The sequence below is a fragment of the Ruditapes philippinarum genome, unplaced genomic scaffold (assembly GCF_026571515.1).
Source record: "Ruditapes philippinarum isolate M1 unplaced genomic scaffold, ASM2657151v2 ctg2470_1_1_1_1, whole genome shotgun sequence".
Classification (NCBI taxonomy): Eukaryota; Metazoa; Mollusca; class Bivalvia; order Venerida; family Veneridae; genus Ruditapes; species Ruditapes philippinarum.
In genome coordinates, this window is record NW_026856200.1 from 72 (window position 1) to 18,200 (window position 18,129).

At 32.3% G+C, this 18,129-nt stretch overlaps 1 protein-coding gene across 1 annotated transcript; it reads left to right on the forward strand.

Annotated features, from left to right (window-relative positions):
• Positions 1 to 383: 383 nt before the first annotated feature.
• On the forward strand, positions 384 to 17,884 carry LOC132745757 (chromodomain-helicase-DNA-binding protein 1-like; the record flags this gene model as incomplete). The annotated part of the gene is given in 17 exon segments (XM_060734732.1): positions 384 to 542; positions 1,319 to 1,432; positions 2,012 to 2,126; positions 6,320 to 6,479; positions 7,128 to 7,283; positions 7,681 to 7,792; positions 8,574 to 8,728; positions 9,610 to 9,689; positions 10,317 to 10,513; positions 10,972 to 11,070; positions 11,728 to 11,798; positions 12,221 to 12,335; positions 12,784 to 12,892; positions 13,479 to 13,552; positions 14,115 to 14,267; positions 15,231 to 15,307; positions 15,942 to 17,884. Coding segments are annotated over 17 exon segments (2,063 nt in total), but the record flags the coding sequence as incomplete, so codon positions are not given.
• Between the last annotated feature and the right edge of the window lie 245 nt (positions 17,885 to 18,129).

Consider the following 18,129-nt stretch of genomic DNA (forward strand, 5'->3'; position numbering starts at 1 on the left):
ACTAAATGATCCAGGATTGAAAAGAAAGCTTAAAGCTTATATGTAACTCTCTCCTGTACCGGTACTTACTAGTTTGATACCTAAGTGTCTCACATGACAATAAAGATCATTATTTTGTGTTCTCTTTTTATCAGTTAAAATAAAGATTTCTTGACTTTTGTCAGACCACTTGTATACTAACATTTCCCAATATTGACGTCCATATTCAGACTCAGACAAATCAAGCGTTCGCAATGTAAACAGTTGCAGGCAGATCAGATTTTACTACTTTATTAACTGATACAAAAATTTCAATAGCAAACTATCATTTAGTCTAAACAGATAATTAACAATGAAAGTGAATAAAATTATTGTGATTTTAAATTTTATAGGTATTGAACCAGAACCATTTATGTTAGGAGAGCACCTTGTAGAAGCAAGTGGTAAATTGGTCGTTATAGACAAACTGTTGAAGTATTTACACAATACTGGACACAAAGTACTGATGTTTTCACAGATGACGCACATGTTGGACGTGTTACAAGATTACCTTGGATACAGAGGTTATTTATTTTACTTATTTACAGTCATGAAAATTATGTTTAAAATTCACAAGCAAGATAGCCTAGTAATGAGCAATTTTCACTGTAAATTTGGTATTTTTAGCAATTTAAACCCTTAACCAGCTAAAATAAAAACTGATTAGTCTTTGCCACCACTATAGAGCTAGGTAAGCCTGCTTGTCCATACAGTATGAACAGGTTCTATACGGTTTATTGACTAACTTTAAATATTCATCTTAATCTCCCCTTACTTGATAATGGACAGTTCCAAAAATGAAAGCTGGACAAGTTCATTTTAGAAATTTAGCTGGTCAAGAGAAGATTCACTATTGTTGTGTTGTCTGGCTAGTGCTAATTTAAACCACTAATCAATCTTATATTTGCTCTTAAGACAAGTGTTCTATATTTTGAAAAAACTGATTACTGCTGGAAAAAAACTTTCTGTGCCAAAATGTTTTAATGTGTAAAAAAATAATGTATATACATGTATATTTATCTAAGGTTCACAGAAAATCATTGACATTTATCATAAATGAATTCTTTTGATATAGTGGTTAAGGTTACTGCTGGCTTAAAATTACTTACTCCTTATAGCTGTGGGTTCAAGCTTAAATTATTTGTTTGCTGAACTTTTCCAGCTTCATTATAGAAGGTCTTTTGTTCTTCTCTATTTATGCCTGATATATTGCATGGGGGATATTGTTTGTTGTTCCTCCCCTAATGTATCTGGAAAGTGGCCATATTTGATATTTTAGATTGTATTGTCAATAATACAGGTTATACATATGAGCGTCTGGATGGGTCAGTGAGAGGAGAGGAACGTTTCTTGGCTGTACAAAACTTTAACTCTAACGATGAAACTTTTGTCTTTCTCCTGAGCACAAGAGCTGGTAAGTTATAACTGGAATCATTCTACTCTGTTTACTTTAATTATACATCATTGTAGATTCCTCTCAAAGAGCATGGTGCATGAGTGGAAGAAACTAATTTTATAAAAACGATATTACACTTTGATGTGAAATCATTTGTGTATATACAATTTTAACACTTGGAATTTTTTCTATAGAAACAAAGAAGGCCGGAAGCATGCATTATTCTACAACAATGCACTTGCTGTTCTTATTACCTCCCTGTGTATTTTTAAACCAACACATTGACGGTGCCATTTTGTTTGAAAAATCTGATAAGTAAAAAACATTTTTTTGTCGAATTTTGTTGTGAAAACTATCTAGAATAAAAGAAAAAGGTCTAACTAAGAAAATGAATCCGAACACAAATATCTTTAACTCAGTTTTTAACGTTGTACAGACGTTTAAAGTGTTGTTTACGTGACATCACAATGTAGCGCCAAACAGCAGATGCAAAAAACAATCAAATCAAGAACGCTATTTCAATGTCGAAAACGAGTTTTCAATTTCACACTATAGTCTTTATTTCTATGCCAACTGACACCATTATACATATTTAAGGTGGACAGGGTATAAATTTGACCAGTGCTGATACTGTGATATTTGTGGACAGTGATTTTAACCCACAGAATGACCTGCAAGCTGCTGCCAGGGCACATAGGATAGGACAGTCAAGGTCAGTATTATAATTATGGATAGGAGTCAAGGTCAGTATTGTAATTATGGATAGGAGTCAAGGTCAGTATTGTAATTATGGATAGGAGTCAAGGTCAGTATTGTAATTATGGATAGGAGTCAAGGTCAGTATTGTAATTATGGATAGGAGTCAAGGTCAGTATTGTAATTATGGATAGGAGTCAAGGTCAGTATTGTAATTATGGATAGGAGTCAAGGTCAGTATTGTAATTATGGATAGGAGTCAAGGTCAGTATTGTAATTATGGATAGGAGTCAAGGTCAGTATTGTAATTATGGATAGGAGTCAAGGTCAGTATTGTAATTATGGATAGGAGTCAAGGTCAGTATTGTAATTATGGATAGGAGTCAAGGTCAGTATTGTAATTAGGGATAGGAGTCAAGGTCAGTATTGTAATTATGGATAGGAGTCAAGGTCAGTATATGTAATTATGGATAGGAGTCAAGGTCAGTATTGTAATTAGGGATAGGAGTCAAGGTCAGTATTGTAATTATGGATAGGAGTCAAGGTCAGTATTGTAATTAGGGATAGGAGTCAAGGTCAGTATTGTAATTATGGATAGAGGAGTCAAGGTCAGTATTGTAATTATGGGATAGGAGTCAAGGTCAGTATTGTAATTATGGATAGGAGTCAAGGTCAGTATTGTAATTAATGGATAGGAGTCAAGGTCAGTATTGTAATTATGGATAGGAGTCAAGGTCAGTATTGTAATCATGGATAGGGGTCAAGGTCAGTATTGTAATTATGGATAGGAGTCAAGGTCAGTATTGTAATTATGGATAGGAGTCAAGGTCAGTATTGTAATTATGGATAGGAGTCAAGGTCAGTATTGTAATTATGGATAGGAGTCAAGGTCAGTATTGTAATTAATGGATAGGAGTCAAGGTCAGTATTGTAATTAGGGATAGGAGTCAAGGTCAGTATTGTAATTATGGATAGGAGTCAAGGTCAGTATTGTAATTATGGATAGGAGTCAAGGTCAGTATTGTAATAAGGGATAGGAGTCAAGGTCAGTATTGTAATTATGGATAGGAGTCAAGGTCAGTATTGTAATAAGGGATAGGAGTCAATGTCAGTATTGTAATTATGGATAGGAGTCAAGGTCAGTATTGTAATTATGGATAGGAGTCAAGGTCAGTATTGTAATTATGGATAGGAGTCAAGGTCAGTATTGTTATCATGGATAGGAGTCAAGGTCAGTATTGTAATTATGGATAGGAGTCAAGGTCAGTATTGTAATTATGGATAGGAGTCAAGGTCAGTATTGTAATTAGGGATAGGAGTCAAGGTCAGTATTATAATTATGGATAGGAGTCAAGGTCAGTATTGTAATTATGGATAGGAGTCAAGGTCAGTATTGTAATAAGGGATAGGAGTCAAGGTCAGTATTGTAATTATGGATAGGAGTCAAGGTCAGTATTGTAATAAGGGATAGGAGTCAATGTCAGTATTGTAATTATGGATAGGAGTCAAGGTCAGTATTGTAATTATGGATAGGAGTCAAGGTCAGTATTGTAATTATGGATAGAAGTCAAGGTCAGTATTGTAATTATGGATAGAATCATAATTACCGGTATACTGAAATAAGTATTCAGTTTGTCATACATGTATTTAAATTCTTTGAATGTTAATTTTTTTTTTTTAGTCACCTACCGGTTTAACCGGAGGGGACTTTAGGTTTACCCTCCGTCCGTCCGTCTGTCCGTCCGTCTGTCTGTCTGTCTGTCCGTCTGTCTGTCTGTCTGTCAGTCCGTCAGTCAGTCCGTCCGTCCACAAAACTGGATCCCGCGATAACGCAAAAAGTACTAAAAATGTTTTTATGAAACTTGATATATGGATAGATGGCAATATAAAGCTAATGCACGTCTTTTTCTTTTGTTCCTATGTTGAAAATTCTGGTTGCTATGGCAACAAATAGTCTGAAAATATGGCAAATTTAACACATAAACTGGATCCAGTGATAACTCAAAAATGACAGAAAATATTTTTATGAAACTTGAAATATGGGTAGATGGCAGTCTGGAGATTATGCACATCTTTTTCTTTTCTTCCTATGTTGAAAATTCTGGTTGCTATGGCAACAAATAGCCTGAATTTCAAGATTTCTGATTTAAATTTTCCAGCTTTTTCACTAGAAGTTCTTTATTTCTTAAGGTGTTTACTTCAAACTTTAAATATAAGTTTCTGGTCATCAACCACATCATATGTAACAAGGTTTACAACTCTAGCACAAAAATTATCAGTATTATCTCCCTTGAACTTCGAATTTTTTTTAAAAAATGTTGTCTTTTTTAAATAACTTCTTTATTTCCTAATATATCTACTTCAGACTTCATATATTTATCAAATAAAACATGGCCTTGAGAGCAATATGCAAGTTTACGGACTGATTGGTCAGACTGAGGAAGATATATGGCCCGAAGCGCAGCTGAGGGACATATACCTTTCGAGGTCTGACCAACCAGTCCGTAAACTTGCATTTTGCCCGAAAGGCCATGTTTTATTTGTTATATTATACCGAATCTAAGTCCTTTCGTCCCTTTTGTTGCTGTCATTTTTAATATAATTTGCTGTCAAATAATAATTTATTTGTTCAGTGTGTGAAATATCTCAAACCCTAGTCTGATTTTTTGTTTTTATTGTCAAGCGATACAGCAAAAAAATCATGCTCTTCTTTTGTCATTCAATTTTTGTTAATCACATTAAACAGGGAAAAAAACGAACTTTAAGATTTTCACAACTGTATAAATAAAATAAAAAATTTATAATCAATTTAAAGACATAAAATTATCATGACTTTTGATCAACATGTAATAAATTTATGTGAAACAAAACAATAAATCATTTAACAACAAAATAAAATATTAGATCTCATTTGCATACGCCCTTCAATATTTAGTATGACGTCATCCAGTCCATATAAGAATTATGGACCGCCCCCGGTCTGTATGCGGTTTATGGACCGGATGACGTCATATTAAATATAGAAGGGCGTATGCAAATGAGGTATAATATATGTTTCTTATTATCACTCAACATTTTTGAGAAGGTTAAATACTCTAGCAAGACTATTTCCAGAATTATGTCCCCCTTGAACTTAGATTTTTTTCGAGAAATTGGTATTTTTTACTCCAACTTCTTCATTCCTGATAGGATTTACTTTAAAATCCCATATCGTAATAATATGACAAGGTTTTTACGTATAAACATAATTTCCTTACTAGGCAGGGAAACTTAACACATTACTGTGATATAGACAAACTTAGAACTCAAAAGATTTAAGTTCATTCATGTCATTCATTCACTGGTAAAGTTGAATGGCCAATGGCCCATCAGAATGTTGCTGGGGTTCTAACCGGTAGGGGACTTATGGATTGCTTGCAATACTATGATAATTGCTTGTTTGAAAATGTTATAAAAGTGATCTAAACTTTGTTATCCAAATACTGGTACAGTTTTATTTAACAATACAGTGTTTTAGAAACCACTAAATTGGTATTAACATCATATGGCTTTGAAAGGGTCCATCCATCCTTTCAGTGACTCAGAGTACAGTTCTTGGAAATGTCACCAATCATGTCCTTAAATAGTATTAAATTGCCAGATGGTGACCTATTAATCTTTAATCCAGTGATTCACTGAATGTGACAAAATATATGATATTTTTTCCAGCCTTTAGTGAAAGTTTTTGTATCAGTAGTATTCCATGAGTTATATGATATTTATTTGTATTTGGTATTAAACATTGGTTGAAATGTTGAGAATAGTAACATGTACATGTATGTGATTTATCAATAAACTTTTAGCCTCCTGCTTTCATCAGATTCTGCCAATGTGACCAGTGCTGACTAAGATTAACTGGCACATCTGTTCCATCTGATCCTGGTCTGCACCTTTAACTTTTCAGTTAGTACTTATTTTGAAAAAAGTACTGTACATGTTTATACAGGATATTTGTTTGTTTTTCATGTTAACAAAGATCGAAATATATTTCACTGAGTGAACACCAGATGCAATATTTTCACAAGTGACACAGCCATTTTATTTATGACATTTGACGTTCATCCACATTCAAATATAGTCTTGCATATTTTAAAAAATGATATTTTGATAATTTCACTATCTACAGAAAAGTATTGGAAAAACATACATATAATTTGAACTTAATTACAGACCAGTAAAGGTGATCAGATTGGTCAGTAAGAATACAGTGGAAGAGATTATACTGAAGAGAGCAGAAGAGAAGCTAGAATTAACTAGTACAGTAATAAAAGAAGGAGAATTCTCACTGGGAGCTTCTAAACAAAGCCTCTTTACTGATGATAAAATTAAGGTACAATATAGCATTTCAGTTTGTGTAGCTGACTCTTTGTAAACTTGCTCATAATGATATCCATTTTAATAGCAGCTTGTGTGATTTTAGCTTGCAGCCATTTATACTGGGCCATAGATAACATGAGGAAAATCATTATGTGTAATAGAATATGAAGCTAGAAAGCTAGAATTAAGTCACAAAATGTAATTCAACATCACTTCAAATAACAATAAGTTATCTAGCAATAATAATTTCAACTTTATTTAGGAAAGTATGTTAATGATATCATTTTTATACCATCATAAAGCTTAAAGTTACATACAATCTTATGCGACTTTGTAAAAATTGTATTGCATGGCCGTGCATATATTTTGATGCGAACGTCATTTGGGTGATATAAATATAGCATTAATGTTAGCCTTTTACAATAGCAGCATCAATGAAAATGGTTCTTTTTCACTTCAAACGGTCTTTATTTTTGGAATGTGATACATAGAATATTAAATTTGTTTAAGTTTATTACTGAATGTATTGAGGCTCGCATAATATAATTCTATTCAGCTCATTCAATAAATTCAGTGTTAAACTTACACTCATTCATTATCCTCTATATATTTATTTGGACGATTCTGTTTTTTTATATTTTCCAGTAACATTTTATTTCAGCTTCAGGATATACTAAAATATGGTGTTGATGAATTATTAAGTGGTAACCATGGAGATGATGTTGACCTTGATTTCAAGGCTATTCTTGGACCTACAGCAGATGGTGAATGGCAGCCTGAGGAAACAAAAGTGGATGAAGAAGCTAATGGATCTGAGGTGAGTGTTAATCCATTATGATTGGTTGTTTTGCTAGTAAGCCAGGTTTTGGCAAGAAAAAATGGTTGTTAAATTGATGTAATCAGTATGGACAAGCTGGCATAAACAATATCTTTTGTTCACAACTTCTACATTTTTCATAGGATTACAACCAAACATTTACAGAATTATTTCACAAATTGTTCTGGCACATATTGGCTGAGTTTTGTGATTTGAGCATTATTGGCAGATTTATGCCCCATTTGGGGAGGGGGGAGGGGAGTAGTGCATCTGTTGTATTGACAGAAAACCCTGTTTATGTCACTCTGTCATGTCCATTGTTCATTATTTCATAAATATTTTAGGAAAATGTTGTAACTTTTGAAAAGGTGAACAAAGTGTTTGTTATTATTGCAAGGATGAAGGTATTTTAGAGGATGCACCACAGACTATGTACATGTTTGAGGGAACTGACTACTCCAAGGAGCCTACTGCAGCTGATAAAAAAGCCTTTGATGAACTGCTTGAAGGTATTGCCTATATGTTTAAACATTCAAATGATAATGTCCTATATGTTTTAAACATTTAAATGATAATGTATTTAGTGGATTTGACGGCTGTAATAGGTATCAGTGCGTGACTATTTTAGGCATGGGGTTTTAAGTCACATTGATGGGTAATTCAATTATTTTAGGCATGGGGTTTTAAGACGCATTGATGGGTATTTTAGTTACTTTAGGCATGGGGATTTAAGTTAATGGGTAAATTGACTATTTTAGGCATGGGGTTTTAAGATGGGTAATTGGACTTTTTAGGCATGGGGTTTTAAGTCATATTGATAGGGAATTTGATTATTTTAGGCATAGGGTTTTAAGACATTTTGATGGGTAATTTGATTAATTTAAGCATGGGGTTTTAAGACACTTTGATGGGTAATTTAATGATTTTAGGCATGGGGATTTAAGTCACATTGATGGATTCATACAGCATTATTATTTTACGCTTGGATTCATACAGCATTATTATTTTACGTTTGGATTCATACAGCATTATTATTTTACGCTTTACCTTGTGTGGAAAGATCCACTGATAACCTTGCTAATATGCATTTATATTATTTGGCCAAGTGACTAACTACCCAAGTAACTTCACAGGAAAAAAAGTTTTCATAAATATAACATGTATTGGCACTAACATCAGTGAGGATGAAATTCAAGTAAATCACTATAATAAATGGATGTACATGTAAGTTGCTACATCTCTTATTAATGTAAAGGTTATAAATTCAGTATAATTGTTTATATTTACCAGCTGAGAGAGCAGTATTGTCAGAGAAGCTGGCAGAAGATAGACCAAGTCGTTTAAAGCGTCAACCTCTGTCTGTATTCATGCCAGGTCTACCAGATGTTCTGAGAAAACCCAGAAAGAAATTGACACCAGAAGAATTAGCTGAGAGGAAGAAAAAGGTTGTACAATGATATTTTTTCTACTTAATGTTCAACCATGCCCTGTAATTCTGCCATTAGTATAAAAGTTGTTATTCCTTTGAGCTTTACCAAGGAGGCTGACCTAAAAATTCTTTATAAATATAAGTACACTTTTATCAAAAGCATGGGTTTTCCCATAATATTTGATAGTTTTCATTCCTGAAATACTGTATTTTGTATATTTTTACTTTTATTTATAAAGATAAAGATAAGTAATAGTGGGTTAATGCACCTTTTTCTGTGTATTAACATCAGTACAAGTAGGACCAGCCTTTTATAAAAGTCTGAGGGCTTCTACAGATGTTCATCCACTTTGGTTATGCTTTTACATGCTCTTGCATTTGACAGTTATATTTTTTTGATAATGAAATTACCTGGACCATAGAAAAACACATGCAACATTTGTGCTTGCTCACATGATTCTATCTGTTAATGCATGTTTTCTTTTCAGTTAAAATATATATACATGCACATTTTTTTGCAAGAATAGCTAATAATGTAATTTATCATACATTTATAATGGGTTTAATTATCTGACAATGTCTTTTGAAAATTCATGAGTACTTTATATAATGATTTCTCATTTGGTTTCAATGCATGATATATGTGTATAGTATGTTCTCTGACATAGCAGTATACAATACTTTTACATGAAACTGAAATGGTCACTCATACCTAAGGGGCGTCCGTGGCCGAGTGGTTAAGGTCGTTGACTTCAAAGCTGGAATGTCGCGATATGACCTATACTGTGTCGATGTGACGTAAAACCCAAAACAAACAAACAAACAAAACACTCATACCTACATTCAGTTCATACAACAAGATTGTTGATATTTACTAAGAATGATACATTATTACAGCGTGAAGAAGCTGCAGCAAAGAGAGCTAAAGAGGCAGAGGAAAGAGAAATGAGGCGGGCACAAGAGCAAAGAAAAAGGAGGTACATTATATATGTATTACTGTAAAGTTGATTCATTTTCTCCCATCAGATTTTCACGGTTATCATAGCATATTTATGTCTATGGACACTCCCAATATATTCAAATTTCAACTAAGTTGTACATTTGTTTAACATTCAGTGTCTTTCTTTTATAAAATATTAAGTGTGCAAAATTTTTGCATTTTTTCAGAAACAAAACAATTGATCTTTTATGAAACTGACATTAATTCTTGTTATTGCTGAACATAATGAAGTAAATAAAAATGTACAAAAGGATTTTTATATGGGGAATCAAAGGCTTCACGCGAAGGTCCCGGGATTGGGTTTGCCTGACTATAAACTACACATGTATATTTAAAAAAAAAAAATAACAAACTATTAAAGAATATAAAGATTTTTATACCTATCAATGAAATTTTCAGTGTCAGTTCTAGTCTGGCACCACCATTTTTTGATAATGAACAATCGCAACTTTTCGGATTAATAACAGTCGTGGAGTATTCTGAGGGAAAACAGAAGTGGTGCTTAAAATACTGAATGACACCTTTAAAACTGAAAAATAAACTATTTTTTAAACAACTTCCCCGTTCATAGGCTTTGCCTAATTTCATATAATCTTTATTATAGAGAGGAACTGTGGAAGAAGAATGATTACAAGTCATGTAACGTGGAGATTGACGAGACCTCAGATGATGATGAAGGAATGCTAGATGATGATGATATATCAGGGGATGTAACTCCACATGATATAAAATATGTACTAGGGGATGTAACTCATCCAAAGAAAACTGATAGAGAAAACAATATTATTGTCCATTGTGCAGGTTTGTTGATGAGTAATGATGCCAGGAGTTTTTTCATTGATTGCAGTCATTGTTTAATGATTGGCCTAGATCTTTTCCGAATTAGAGGAAAATGTAATATGAATATATTGTGTGACTCCTCTAGTGTACCGATTAAATTTACAATTAAAACACTATATTTGACCGAAAAACTATTAAAAATGTTTGCTTACATGTTAAGACATTGTTGTAAAAAAGGTTTGCTTACATGTTAAGACATTGTTGTAAAAAAGGTTTGCTTACATGTTAAGACATTGTTGTAAAAAAGGTTTGCTTACATGTTAAGACATTGTTGTAAAAAAGGTTTGCTTACATGTTAAGACATTGTTGTAAAAAAGGTTTGCTTACATGTTAAGACATTGTTGTAAAAAAATGTTTGCTTACATATTAAGACATTGTTGTAAAAAAATGTTTGTTTACATGTCAGTATATTGTTATAGATGATTCTGGAAACTGGGGTACCGGAGGTTTATTCTCGGCACTATCTGCCCGATCATCTAGACCAGAGGATCAATATACACTAGCTGGTAAAATGCAGGGTAAGTTTTATATGAAATAGGGAAGTTGTTACTCAGTGAATTCAATGAAACAGGGAAGTTGTTACTCAGTGAATTCAATGAAATAGGGAAGTTGTTACTCAGTGAATTCAATGAAATAGGGAATTTGTTACTCAGTGAATTCAATGAAACAGGGAAGTTGTTACTCAGTGAATTCAATGAAACAGGGAAGTTGTTACTCAGTGAATTCAATGAAATAGGGAAGTTGTTACTCAGTGAATACAATAGTAGCTGTTCAGCTCTGATAAAGTATAAATTGGTAAATTGTCAACATTTAAAGTTTTTTGATTGAATGTGTGAAGTTGGTGTTTTTTTAGTAAAAAAGATGTTTTTTATAGTCTTAGTAGCATCCTCCTTATTTAATTCATTCAGTAATACATGTAGTATGTCAGCAGGTATATTAAACACTGATGTAGTACTCATGTATTTGGTTTGGTGTCTAAATGAAATTGAATCCATGTTTTTAACATAACATTAAGATATATTGACATAATATATTAGTTTCATGAAGGATATCTTGTGTGTAGAAAAATTGCATATATTTTGACAAATAAAGAAAAGACAGGCATACAGAGTAATCTCCCTTGATAGTTTTTTCATAAAAATGTCTGATATACATGTATATATATATTGTAACAGATTTAGCTCTTGGAGATTGTCATATGGTACCTTTTGATGCTGGTTCCAGCAGTAAAGACGGCAAAGATTGGGTATATATACTCTGTTATGTCTATTTCATGCTAAACTTTGATCCCTGCCATAGAATTGTGTTATGTAACTCTTTATGTCATATTGAATCAAATTATTGTTCATACTTAATGTACGTTTTAGACAAAAATTCTTTGAAAATCATTTTAATTGTAGGTAAAGCATTAACATATATAAATAAATGTAATGTTACTGATTTATAATGTCCAAGTACTGAATTGATATACAAAATGTACCTCATTTTACAGGTACTTGAAAAATGTAAATGCACCTGTATGTTTTGATTAATGAAAGTCACATTTTCTGTATAAACAGAAATTAATTGTAACTCTTAATTTATATCTATAACCATGTAACTATATAATTTCACTGTTAGACAGACTATAAGCTTGCTTATATCGTCAATTTTTCATTTATTTTACAGGTAGCACTTATTATAGCCCAACATCGAGACAAGAGGAACAACTTGTCTGGTATAAAATTGTCTGCCCTCAGATATGGACTAGAAAAAGTCTATGTGAAGGCGAAGGAAAACAATGGTGAGTTATTACCTTTGATTAAAATGTAATGTTGTCTTAAAGCATACTTCTGATGTCAATTTCACAACCTTTTCAGAGACAAGTTGCACTGGCATGCTTAGGATGACGTAATTTTACCTTTATGAATGAAGTTGTAATTTCATACGCTGTTCATAGTTGTAAGAAAATAGTTCAGGGTGTAATGACATAAATTTCCATGGAAAATTATTTTATTAAGGTAAAAAGAATTTAAAATTTAATGGAATATGGTAGAATATGCAAGAAAAAATGTCTGACATATGTTTGCAGTTTGGATGGGAATACCCGTCCCCCGAGGGAAGGATATTTCGATCTGAACAGCAACATATGACATATATTATTAATCTAGTAGGTTATATTAACATCAAGTCAAGCTGTTATGTATATATTGGTCAAGAGCTTTAAACTGTTATCACTTTATTAATTTCAGCAAGTGTACATCTTCCTCGTATTGGACATACAACTGTAGGTTTTAACTGGTATGGGACAGAAAAACTCATCAAAAAACATCTAGCCTCAAAAGGAATTCCTACGTATATGTATCCTTTTATAATAAATGTTTGACAGTACTTTGTTAGTAATTTGAATAGACGATTGATTTCAGTTAAGTGATTTAAAAAACATTGTTTTGCTTATTAACTAAATACCGTACTTGTATATCTGGTAATTTACAGCACAGCCACAATTTTTGCAGTTATTAAATTTTAGCGCATCTAATTTAAGCAGTTATCTAATTTTCTAAATTTAGTGATTTTGCTGTATCAGATCCTTTTTTCTTTTTTTTTTTGAAGGTGGTTTTTGTTATTGTTTTTTTTCCCTGACAAAGCAATATCACTCTTTTTTCACATGATAAATTTTTTTTCAGTTTATTTTTAAGGAAAATATCAAGCTGCCTGTTTGCAGAAAGTAGGTTAAAATTGGACTTCAGTTTCTCATTAGGTAACAGCATGCATGACCAGAATTTATGTCTATTTGAGTGTTGAAAATGGTGCATAATTAAAATATATATACAAACAAAAAAATCTATATATACAAATGTATTTTAATCTATGTTACTAGTGTATTATATTTGAAATACATGTAGACTCAAGGTAGTACAATATTCACTCTTGACCAAACAAAAAGATATTACTTTCCAAGAAGACATCAGAAAAGGAAGGCAGTCACTGTAACCAGTAACGATGGTCCTCCTGCAAAAGGTTTGTTAGTTAGCAGGATTTTATATACATGGATATATGTGTGTTATAATCTACATATAAGGAAAGAATACCTCAGTACAAAATATTTGAATGTATATCTCAGTAGAATGTTTTTGTTTTTTTTAGTTTAATCAGACATGAATAAATTCAACAATTTTTGTTGTTTTAATTGTATAACAGATAAAAATATTACCTCTTTTTCTTTACATTAACAGGATAAAACAAAAATTACACCCATTTGGATGTTTTTGTAACAAATTCCCTTTTCCTGAATGTACATAAAAGACAATGAATGCTTTTTAGTAAACATTTTTTTATTATGTCTCATTGAGAAGAGGATAAAGTCTGAGCATATTGTTCACAAATACTGGCGGGAATGACTATGCTTTCCATCATTAATGAGGATACAGCTTTAAATCTTTACCCTGCTTAAACCAAAAGTGACCAGCCTTTTCCACCAGTATAGAGCCAGCTCAGCTTGCACTTCTATGCAGTCCATTAAAGAAATTCAGCAGGCAAAGGTTTCGATTTCTACTGATAATTTTAGGCATTATTTTTCCAGTTGTCAAGGATGCTCCAATTGCTTCAACAAGCAAAACATTGGCACAGAAGGAAGGTGGGGGTTTATCAAATATTTTCTCAGGGTCTGTGATATATCTACACAAAGATGGCCTATCTGAAGAAGATTTCAAGAAATACAAAAGATTAATCATAGCATATCCTTTTGTTATCTTTTTTTCTAGTGAAAATGAACTAATTTTTACATGAAAAAATCAATTGTACATGAAAAGTCTCCAGATTTTATCTGTTCTATGCTAGTATAATATTCTGTAGTGTAAAGGGAACCATGAATCTCTGGTAAAGGGAACCATGAATCTCTGGTTAAGGGAACCATGAATCTCTGAAATACTAGTAGTGTTAAGGGAACCATGAATCTCCAGTAAAGGGAACCATGAATCTCTGGTAAAGGGAACCATGAAAAGGGAACCATGAATCTCTGAAATACTAGTAGTGTAAAGGGAACCATGAATCTCTGGTAAAGGGAACCATGAATCTCTGGTTAAGGGAACCATGAATCTCTGAAATACTAGTAGTGTAAAGGGAACCATGAATCTCTGGTAAAGGGAACCATGAATCTCTGGTAAAGGGAATCATAAATCTCTGAAATACTAGTAGTGTAAAGGGAACCATGAATCTCTGGTTAAGGGAACCATGAATCTCTGGTAAAGGGAACCATGAATCTCTGAAATACTAGTAGTGTAACGGGAACCATGAATCTCCAGTAAAGGGAACCATGAATCTCTGAAATACTAGTAGTGTAAAGGGAACCATGAATCTCTGAAATACTAGTAGTGTTAAGGGAACCATGAACCTCCAGTAAAGGGAACCATGAAAACCATGAATCTCCAGTAAAGGGAACCATGAATCTCCAGTAAAGGGAACAATTAATCTCTGAAATACTAGTAGCATAAAGGGAACCATGAACCTCTGATATACAAATAGTGTTAAGGGAATCATGAACCTCTGAAATACTATTAGTGTAAAGGGAACATACTAGTAGTGTTAAGGGAACCATGGAAGGTCATCAGACATGACCATAGTTAAAATGTTGATGAAACTGTTCATTGATTTGTTTGCCATTTATACAATGTATTTATTTAAACCTTAACATCATTAACCTATGATGGTGATGTGGAAACAACTGTCTCAAACAGAACTACTCTAATTGTCATACCTCAGGATTGTGATCGTCAGGTAAAGTACAAATAAAATTTACTTTAACTCTTACCATATTCTTAACATCTTAAATATGCATGTGTATCAAAAGTTCAAAACCATTTATCATTTTTAGGGGAGATTGAAAAATATGTTCTGAATAATGCATAATGCCAACCATGATCACACTGCATTCATAAATGTGATTTAATATTGGCACAGGGGGATTTATTTTACTTTCTATATGGCCTTAAGTAAGCTTTGCCTTTTATTGGAGATCTTTTCTTCAACCTAATCATGACAAAAAAATCCAAAATGCTGTATCACTGTATTATACTCTCCATTTATATTTAAATATACAGTCCAACCCCGTTTATTCGAAGTGCCTGGGACTGAAAATTTACTTCAAATAATCGATGGGTTCGAATAATCTAAATCTGAATATTGTGACAAAAACTACTCCACTTTGACCAATCTTAGAAATCATGTATATATTTATATATCACACTTTGATGATTATTTTTGTAAATAATTAAGGGGGAGTTATTAGTGCTGGCCAGTTAGTGTAAAAAATTTATTTAATCTGAAAAAAATGTTGCTGTCTTGTAACAATGCAATGGACTACTTTGACAATTTGTGTCCACTCTTTTATTGTGATTTTTGTTATTTTCAGACTATTGTGGATTTGTCTGACAAACAAGATGGCGTTCCTATAGTAACAACAGAATGGATAGATGATTGCATGGAAAGGAAGAAACGGATAAAAACTGAAAACTATGAAATCAGTTGATATGTTTGGAAATCTATTTGGATAGAAATATTGAAACCTGTGATAGATACAGTACTGACAGTTTGTAGCTGAATATTTAATGTGCACTGATACTTAGATTTTAGATTTAGTTAAGTGAGATTTGTAGAATAGTCTGTGACTATGTATTAATAGGCAGCTTAATAGATAATGTGTTGATGTGAGACATTAATATGATATTGTCAAAATATTTCATTTTATCAGTTAATGTCTGATTGATCAGAGATATTTTATGTTCTAGAGATATCATGTTCTTGACCAGTTACATATTAACATTTTCATATTGTTGTTTTTATGCCCCCATAGGACGACATATTAAAATCACACCATCTGTCTGCACATCTGTCTGTGCATCCCAAATTACATAACATTTGTGTTTTGACTGTAACTTTGTCATGCATTGAAACATTTTTAAATAACTTAGCACAAATTTCTGCAACATCATGATGATTTGTCCCATCTAAGACCCATGTCCCTACTTCAAAGGTCAATGTCACACTTATAGTTTAAAGGTTCACATTCTCACAATTAGAGTTCAAAGGTATACACATTTGTGTCCAGATTCTGTATTTCATAGAAGAATTTTTAAATATATGTCTATCACATCAAGATGATGTGTTACGTCCAAGACCCATGACCCTACCTCCAAGGTCAAGGTCACACTTAAAGTTTGAAGGTACCTTATAATATAACTTGAGACAAATGTCTACCACATCAAGACAATGTGTGGCGTCCAAGGCTCATGTCACTACCTAAGAGGTCAACGTCACACTTAGAGGTTGAAGGTACATTTTTGTGTCTGGAAGGTAACTTTATCATGCATTTGAAGGAATTTAAAATAGCTTAGCATATATGTCTACAACATGAAGATGATGTGTTGCTTCCAAGGCCCATGTACCTACCTCCTGTATCAAGTAAACACATACAGTTTGAAGGTATTCATTCTCACAAGGAAGAGTTTGAAGGTACACGTGTCTGTCCGCACTGTAACATGTCATTTTAAGAATATTTGTGTGACTAATGTTTTTCATATTTGGTAGGATGATAACATACATGGTATTTTTTCTTTGGATTGTGAAAGAGGTCATTTTCATCAAGGTCACCTGTGTTGAAAATAGATTTTTACACTTTTGCCGATGCAGCCTTTATTTATGGACAGATGTCTTTCATGTTGTGTAGGAAAATAACTTGCATGGTCTTCTTCCTTAAGATTGAGTTTAGGGTCACTTGGTTCCAGTTCAAGGTCTTTCATATATATATATATTTGCTAATTTGTTATTGAAAATTTGATATATTTCAACTTCATAACAAAGCAATGACATGCAAACTGTCGTGACTGTCAAGTTATACAACAGTGTTTACAATTTTTTGGGCAATTTTTCTGTCCATAACCAATTGAATGAGTAAACCTTTTTTGAAAAATTATTACTGACAAGAATCAGGGCCAGGAGCATTTGTGTTTAACAAACACGTTTTTGTTTCAATTTTAAGATTTTTTTACGTTTAAAGAAACAATAATGACTATGTATGTAATTGGCGGCTTAATATACCTGTATGATATGTTGATGTGAGACAAGAAATTGTTGTCAAAATATTTCATTTTATCAGTTTATGTCTGATTGATTAGATATATAATATTCCCAACCAGTTACAAATTAAAATTTTCTTGTTGTTGCTGTTGAAGTTGTTTTCATCTTTTTTGTAAACTGTTTTTAATTTTAAGACTTTTTTATGTTTAAAGCAACTTTGGTTATATTTAACATCTTAAGCAGAAATCATTAAAACTTATTGTTTTATTTATTCTGCATGAAAAAACAATAATGAAAATAAAAATCTTTTTGTAATAAAATGAGAACTTCAATGGGCTTTTATATCATCATGATACTTGTCATTGCTAGAAGCATCCATAATAAACTTTAATTGGCAGCTTATTGATATTCATACATAATAATTGTTAATGCTGCCAAAAATGTTTAGAAATTTGTTTATATTTTTCTAATAAGAGCATCAGTTTTTGTTATGGAGAAGTTAGTGCCATATATAGATAACCTTT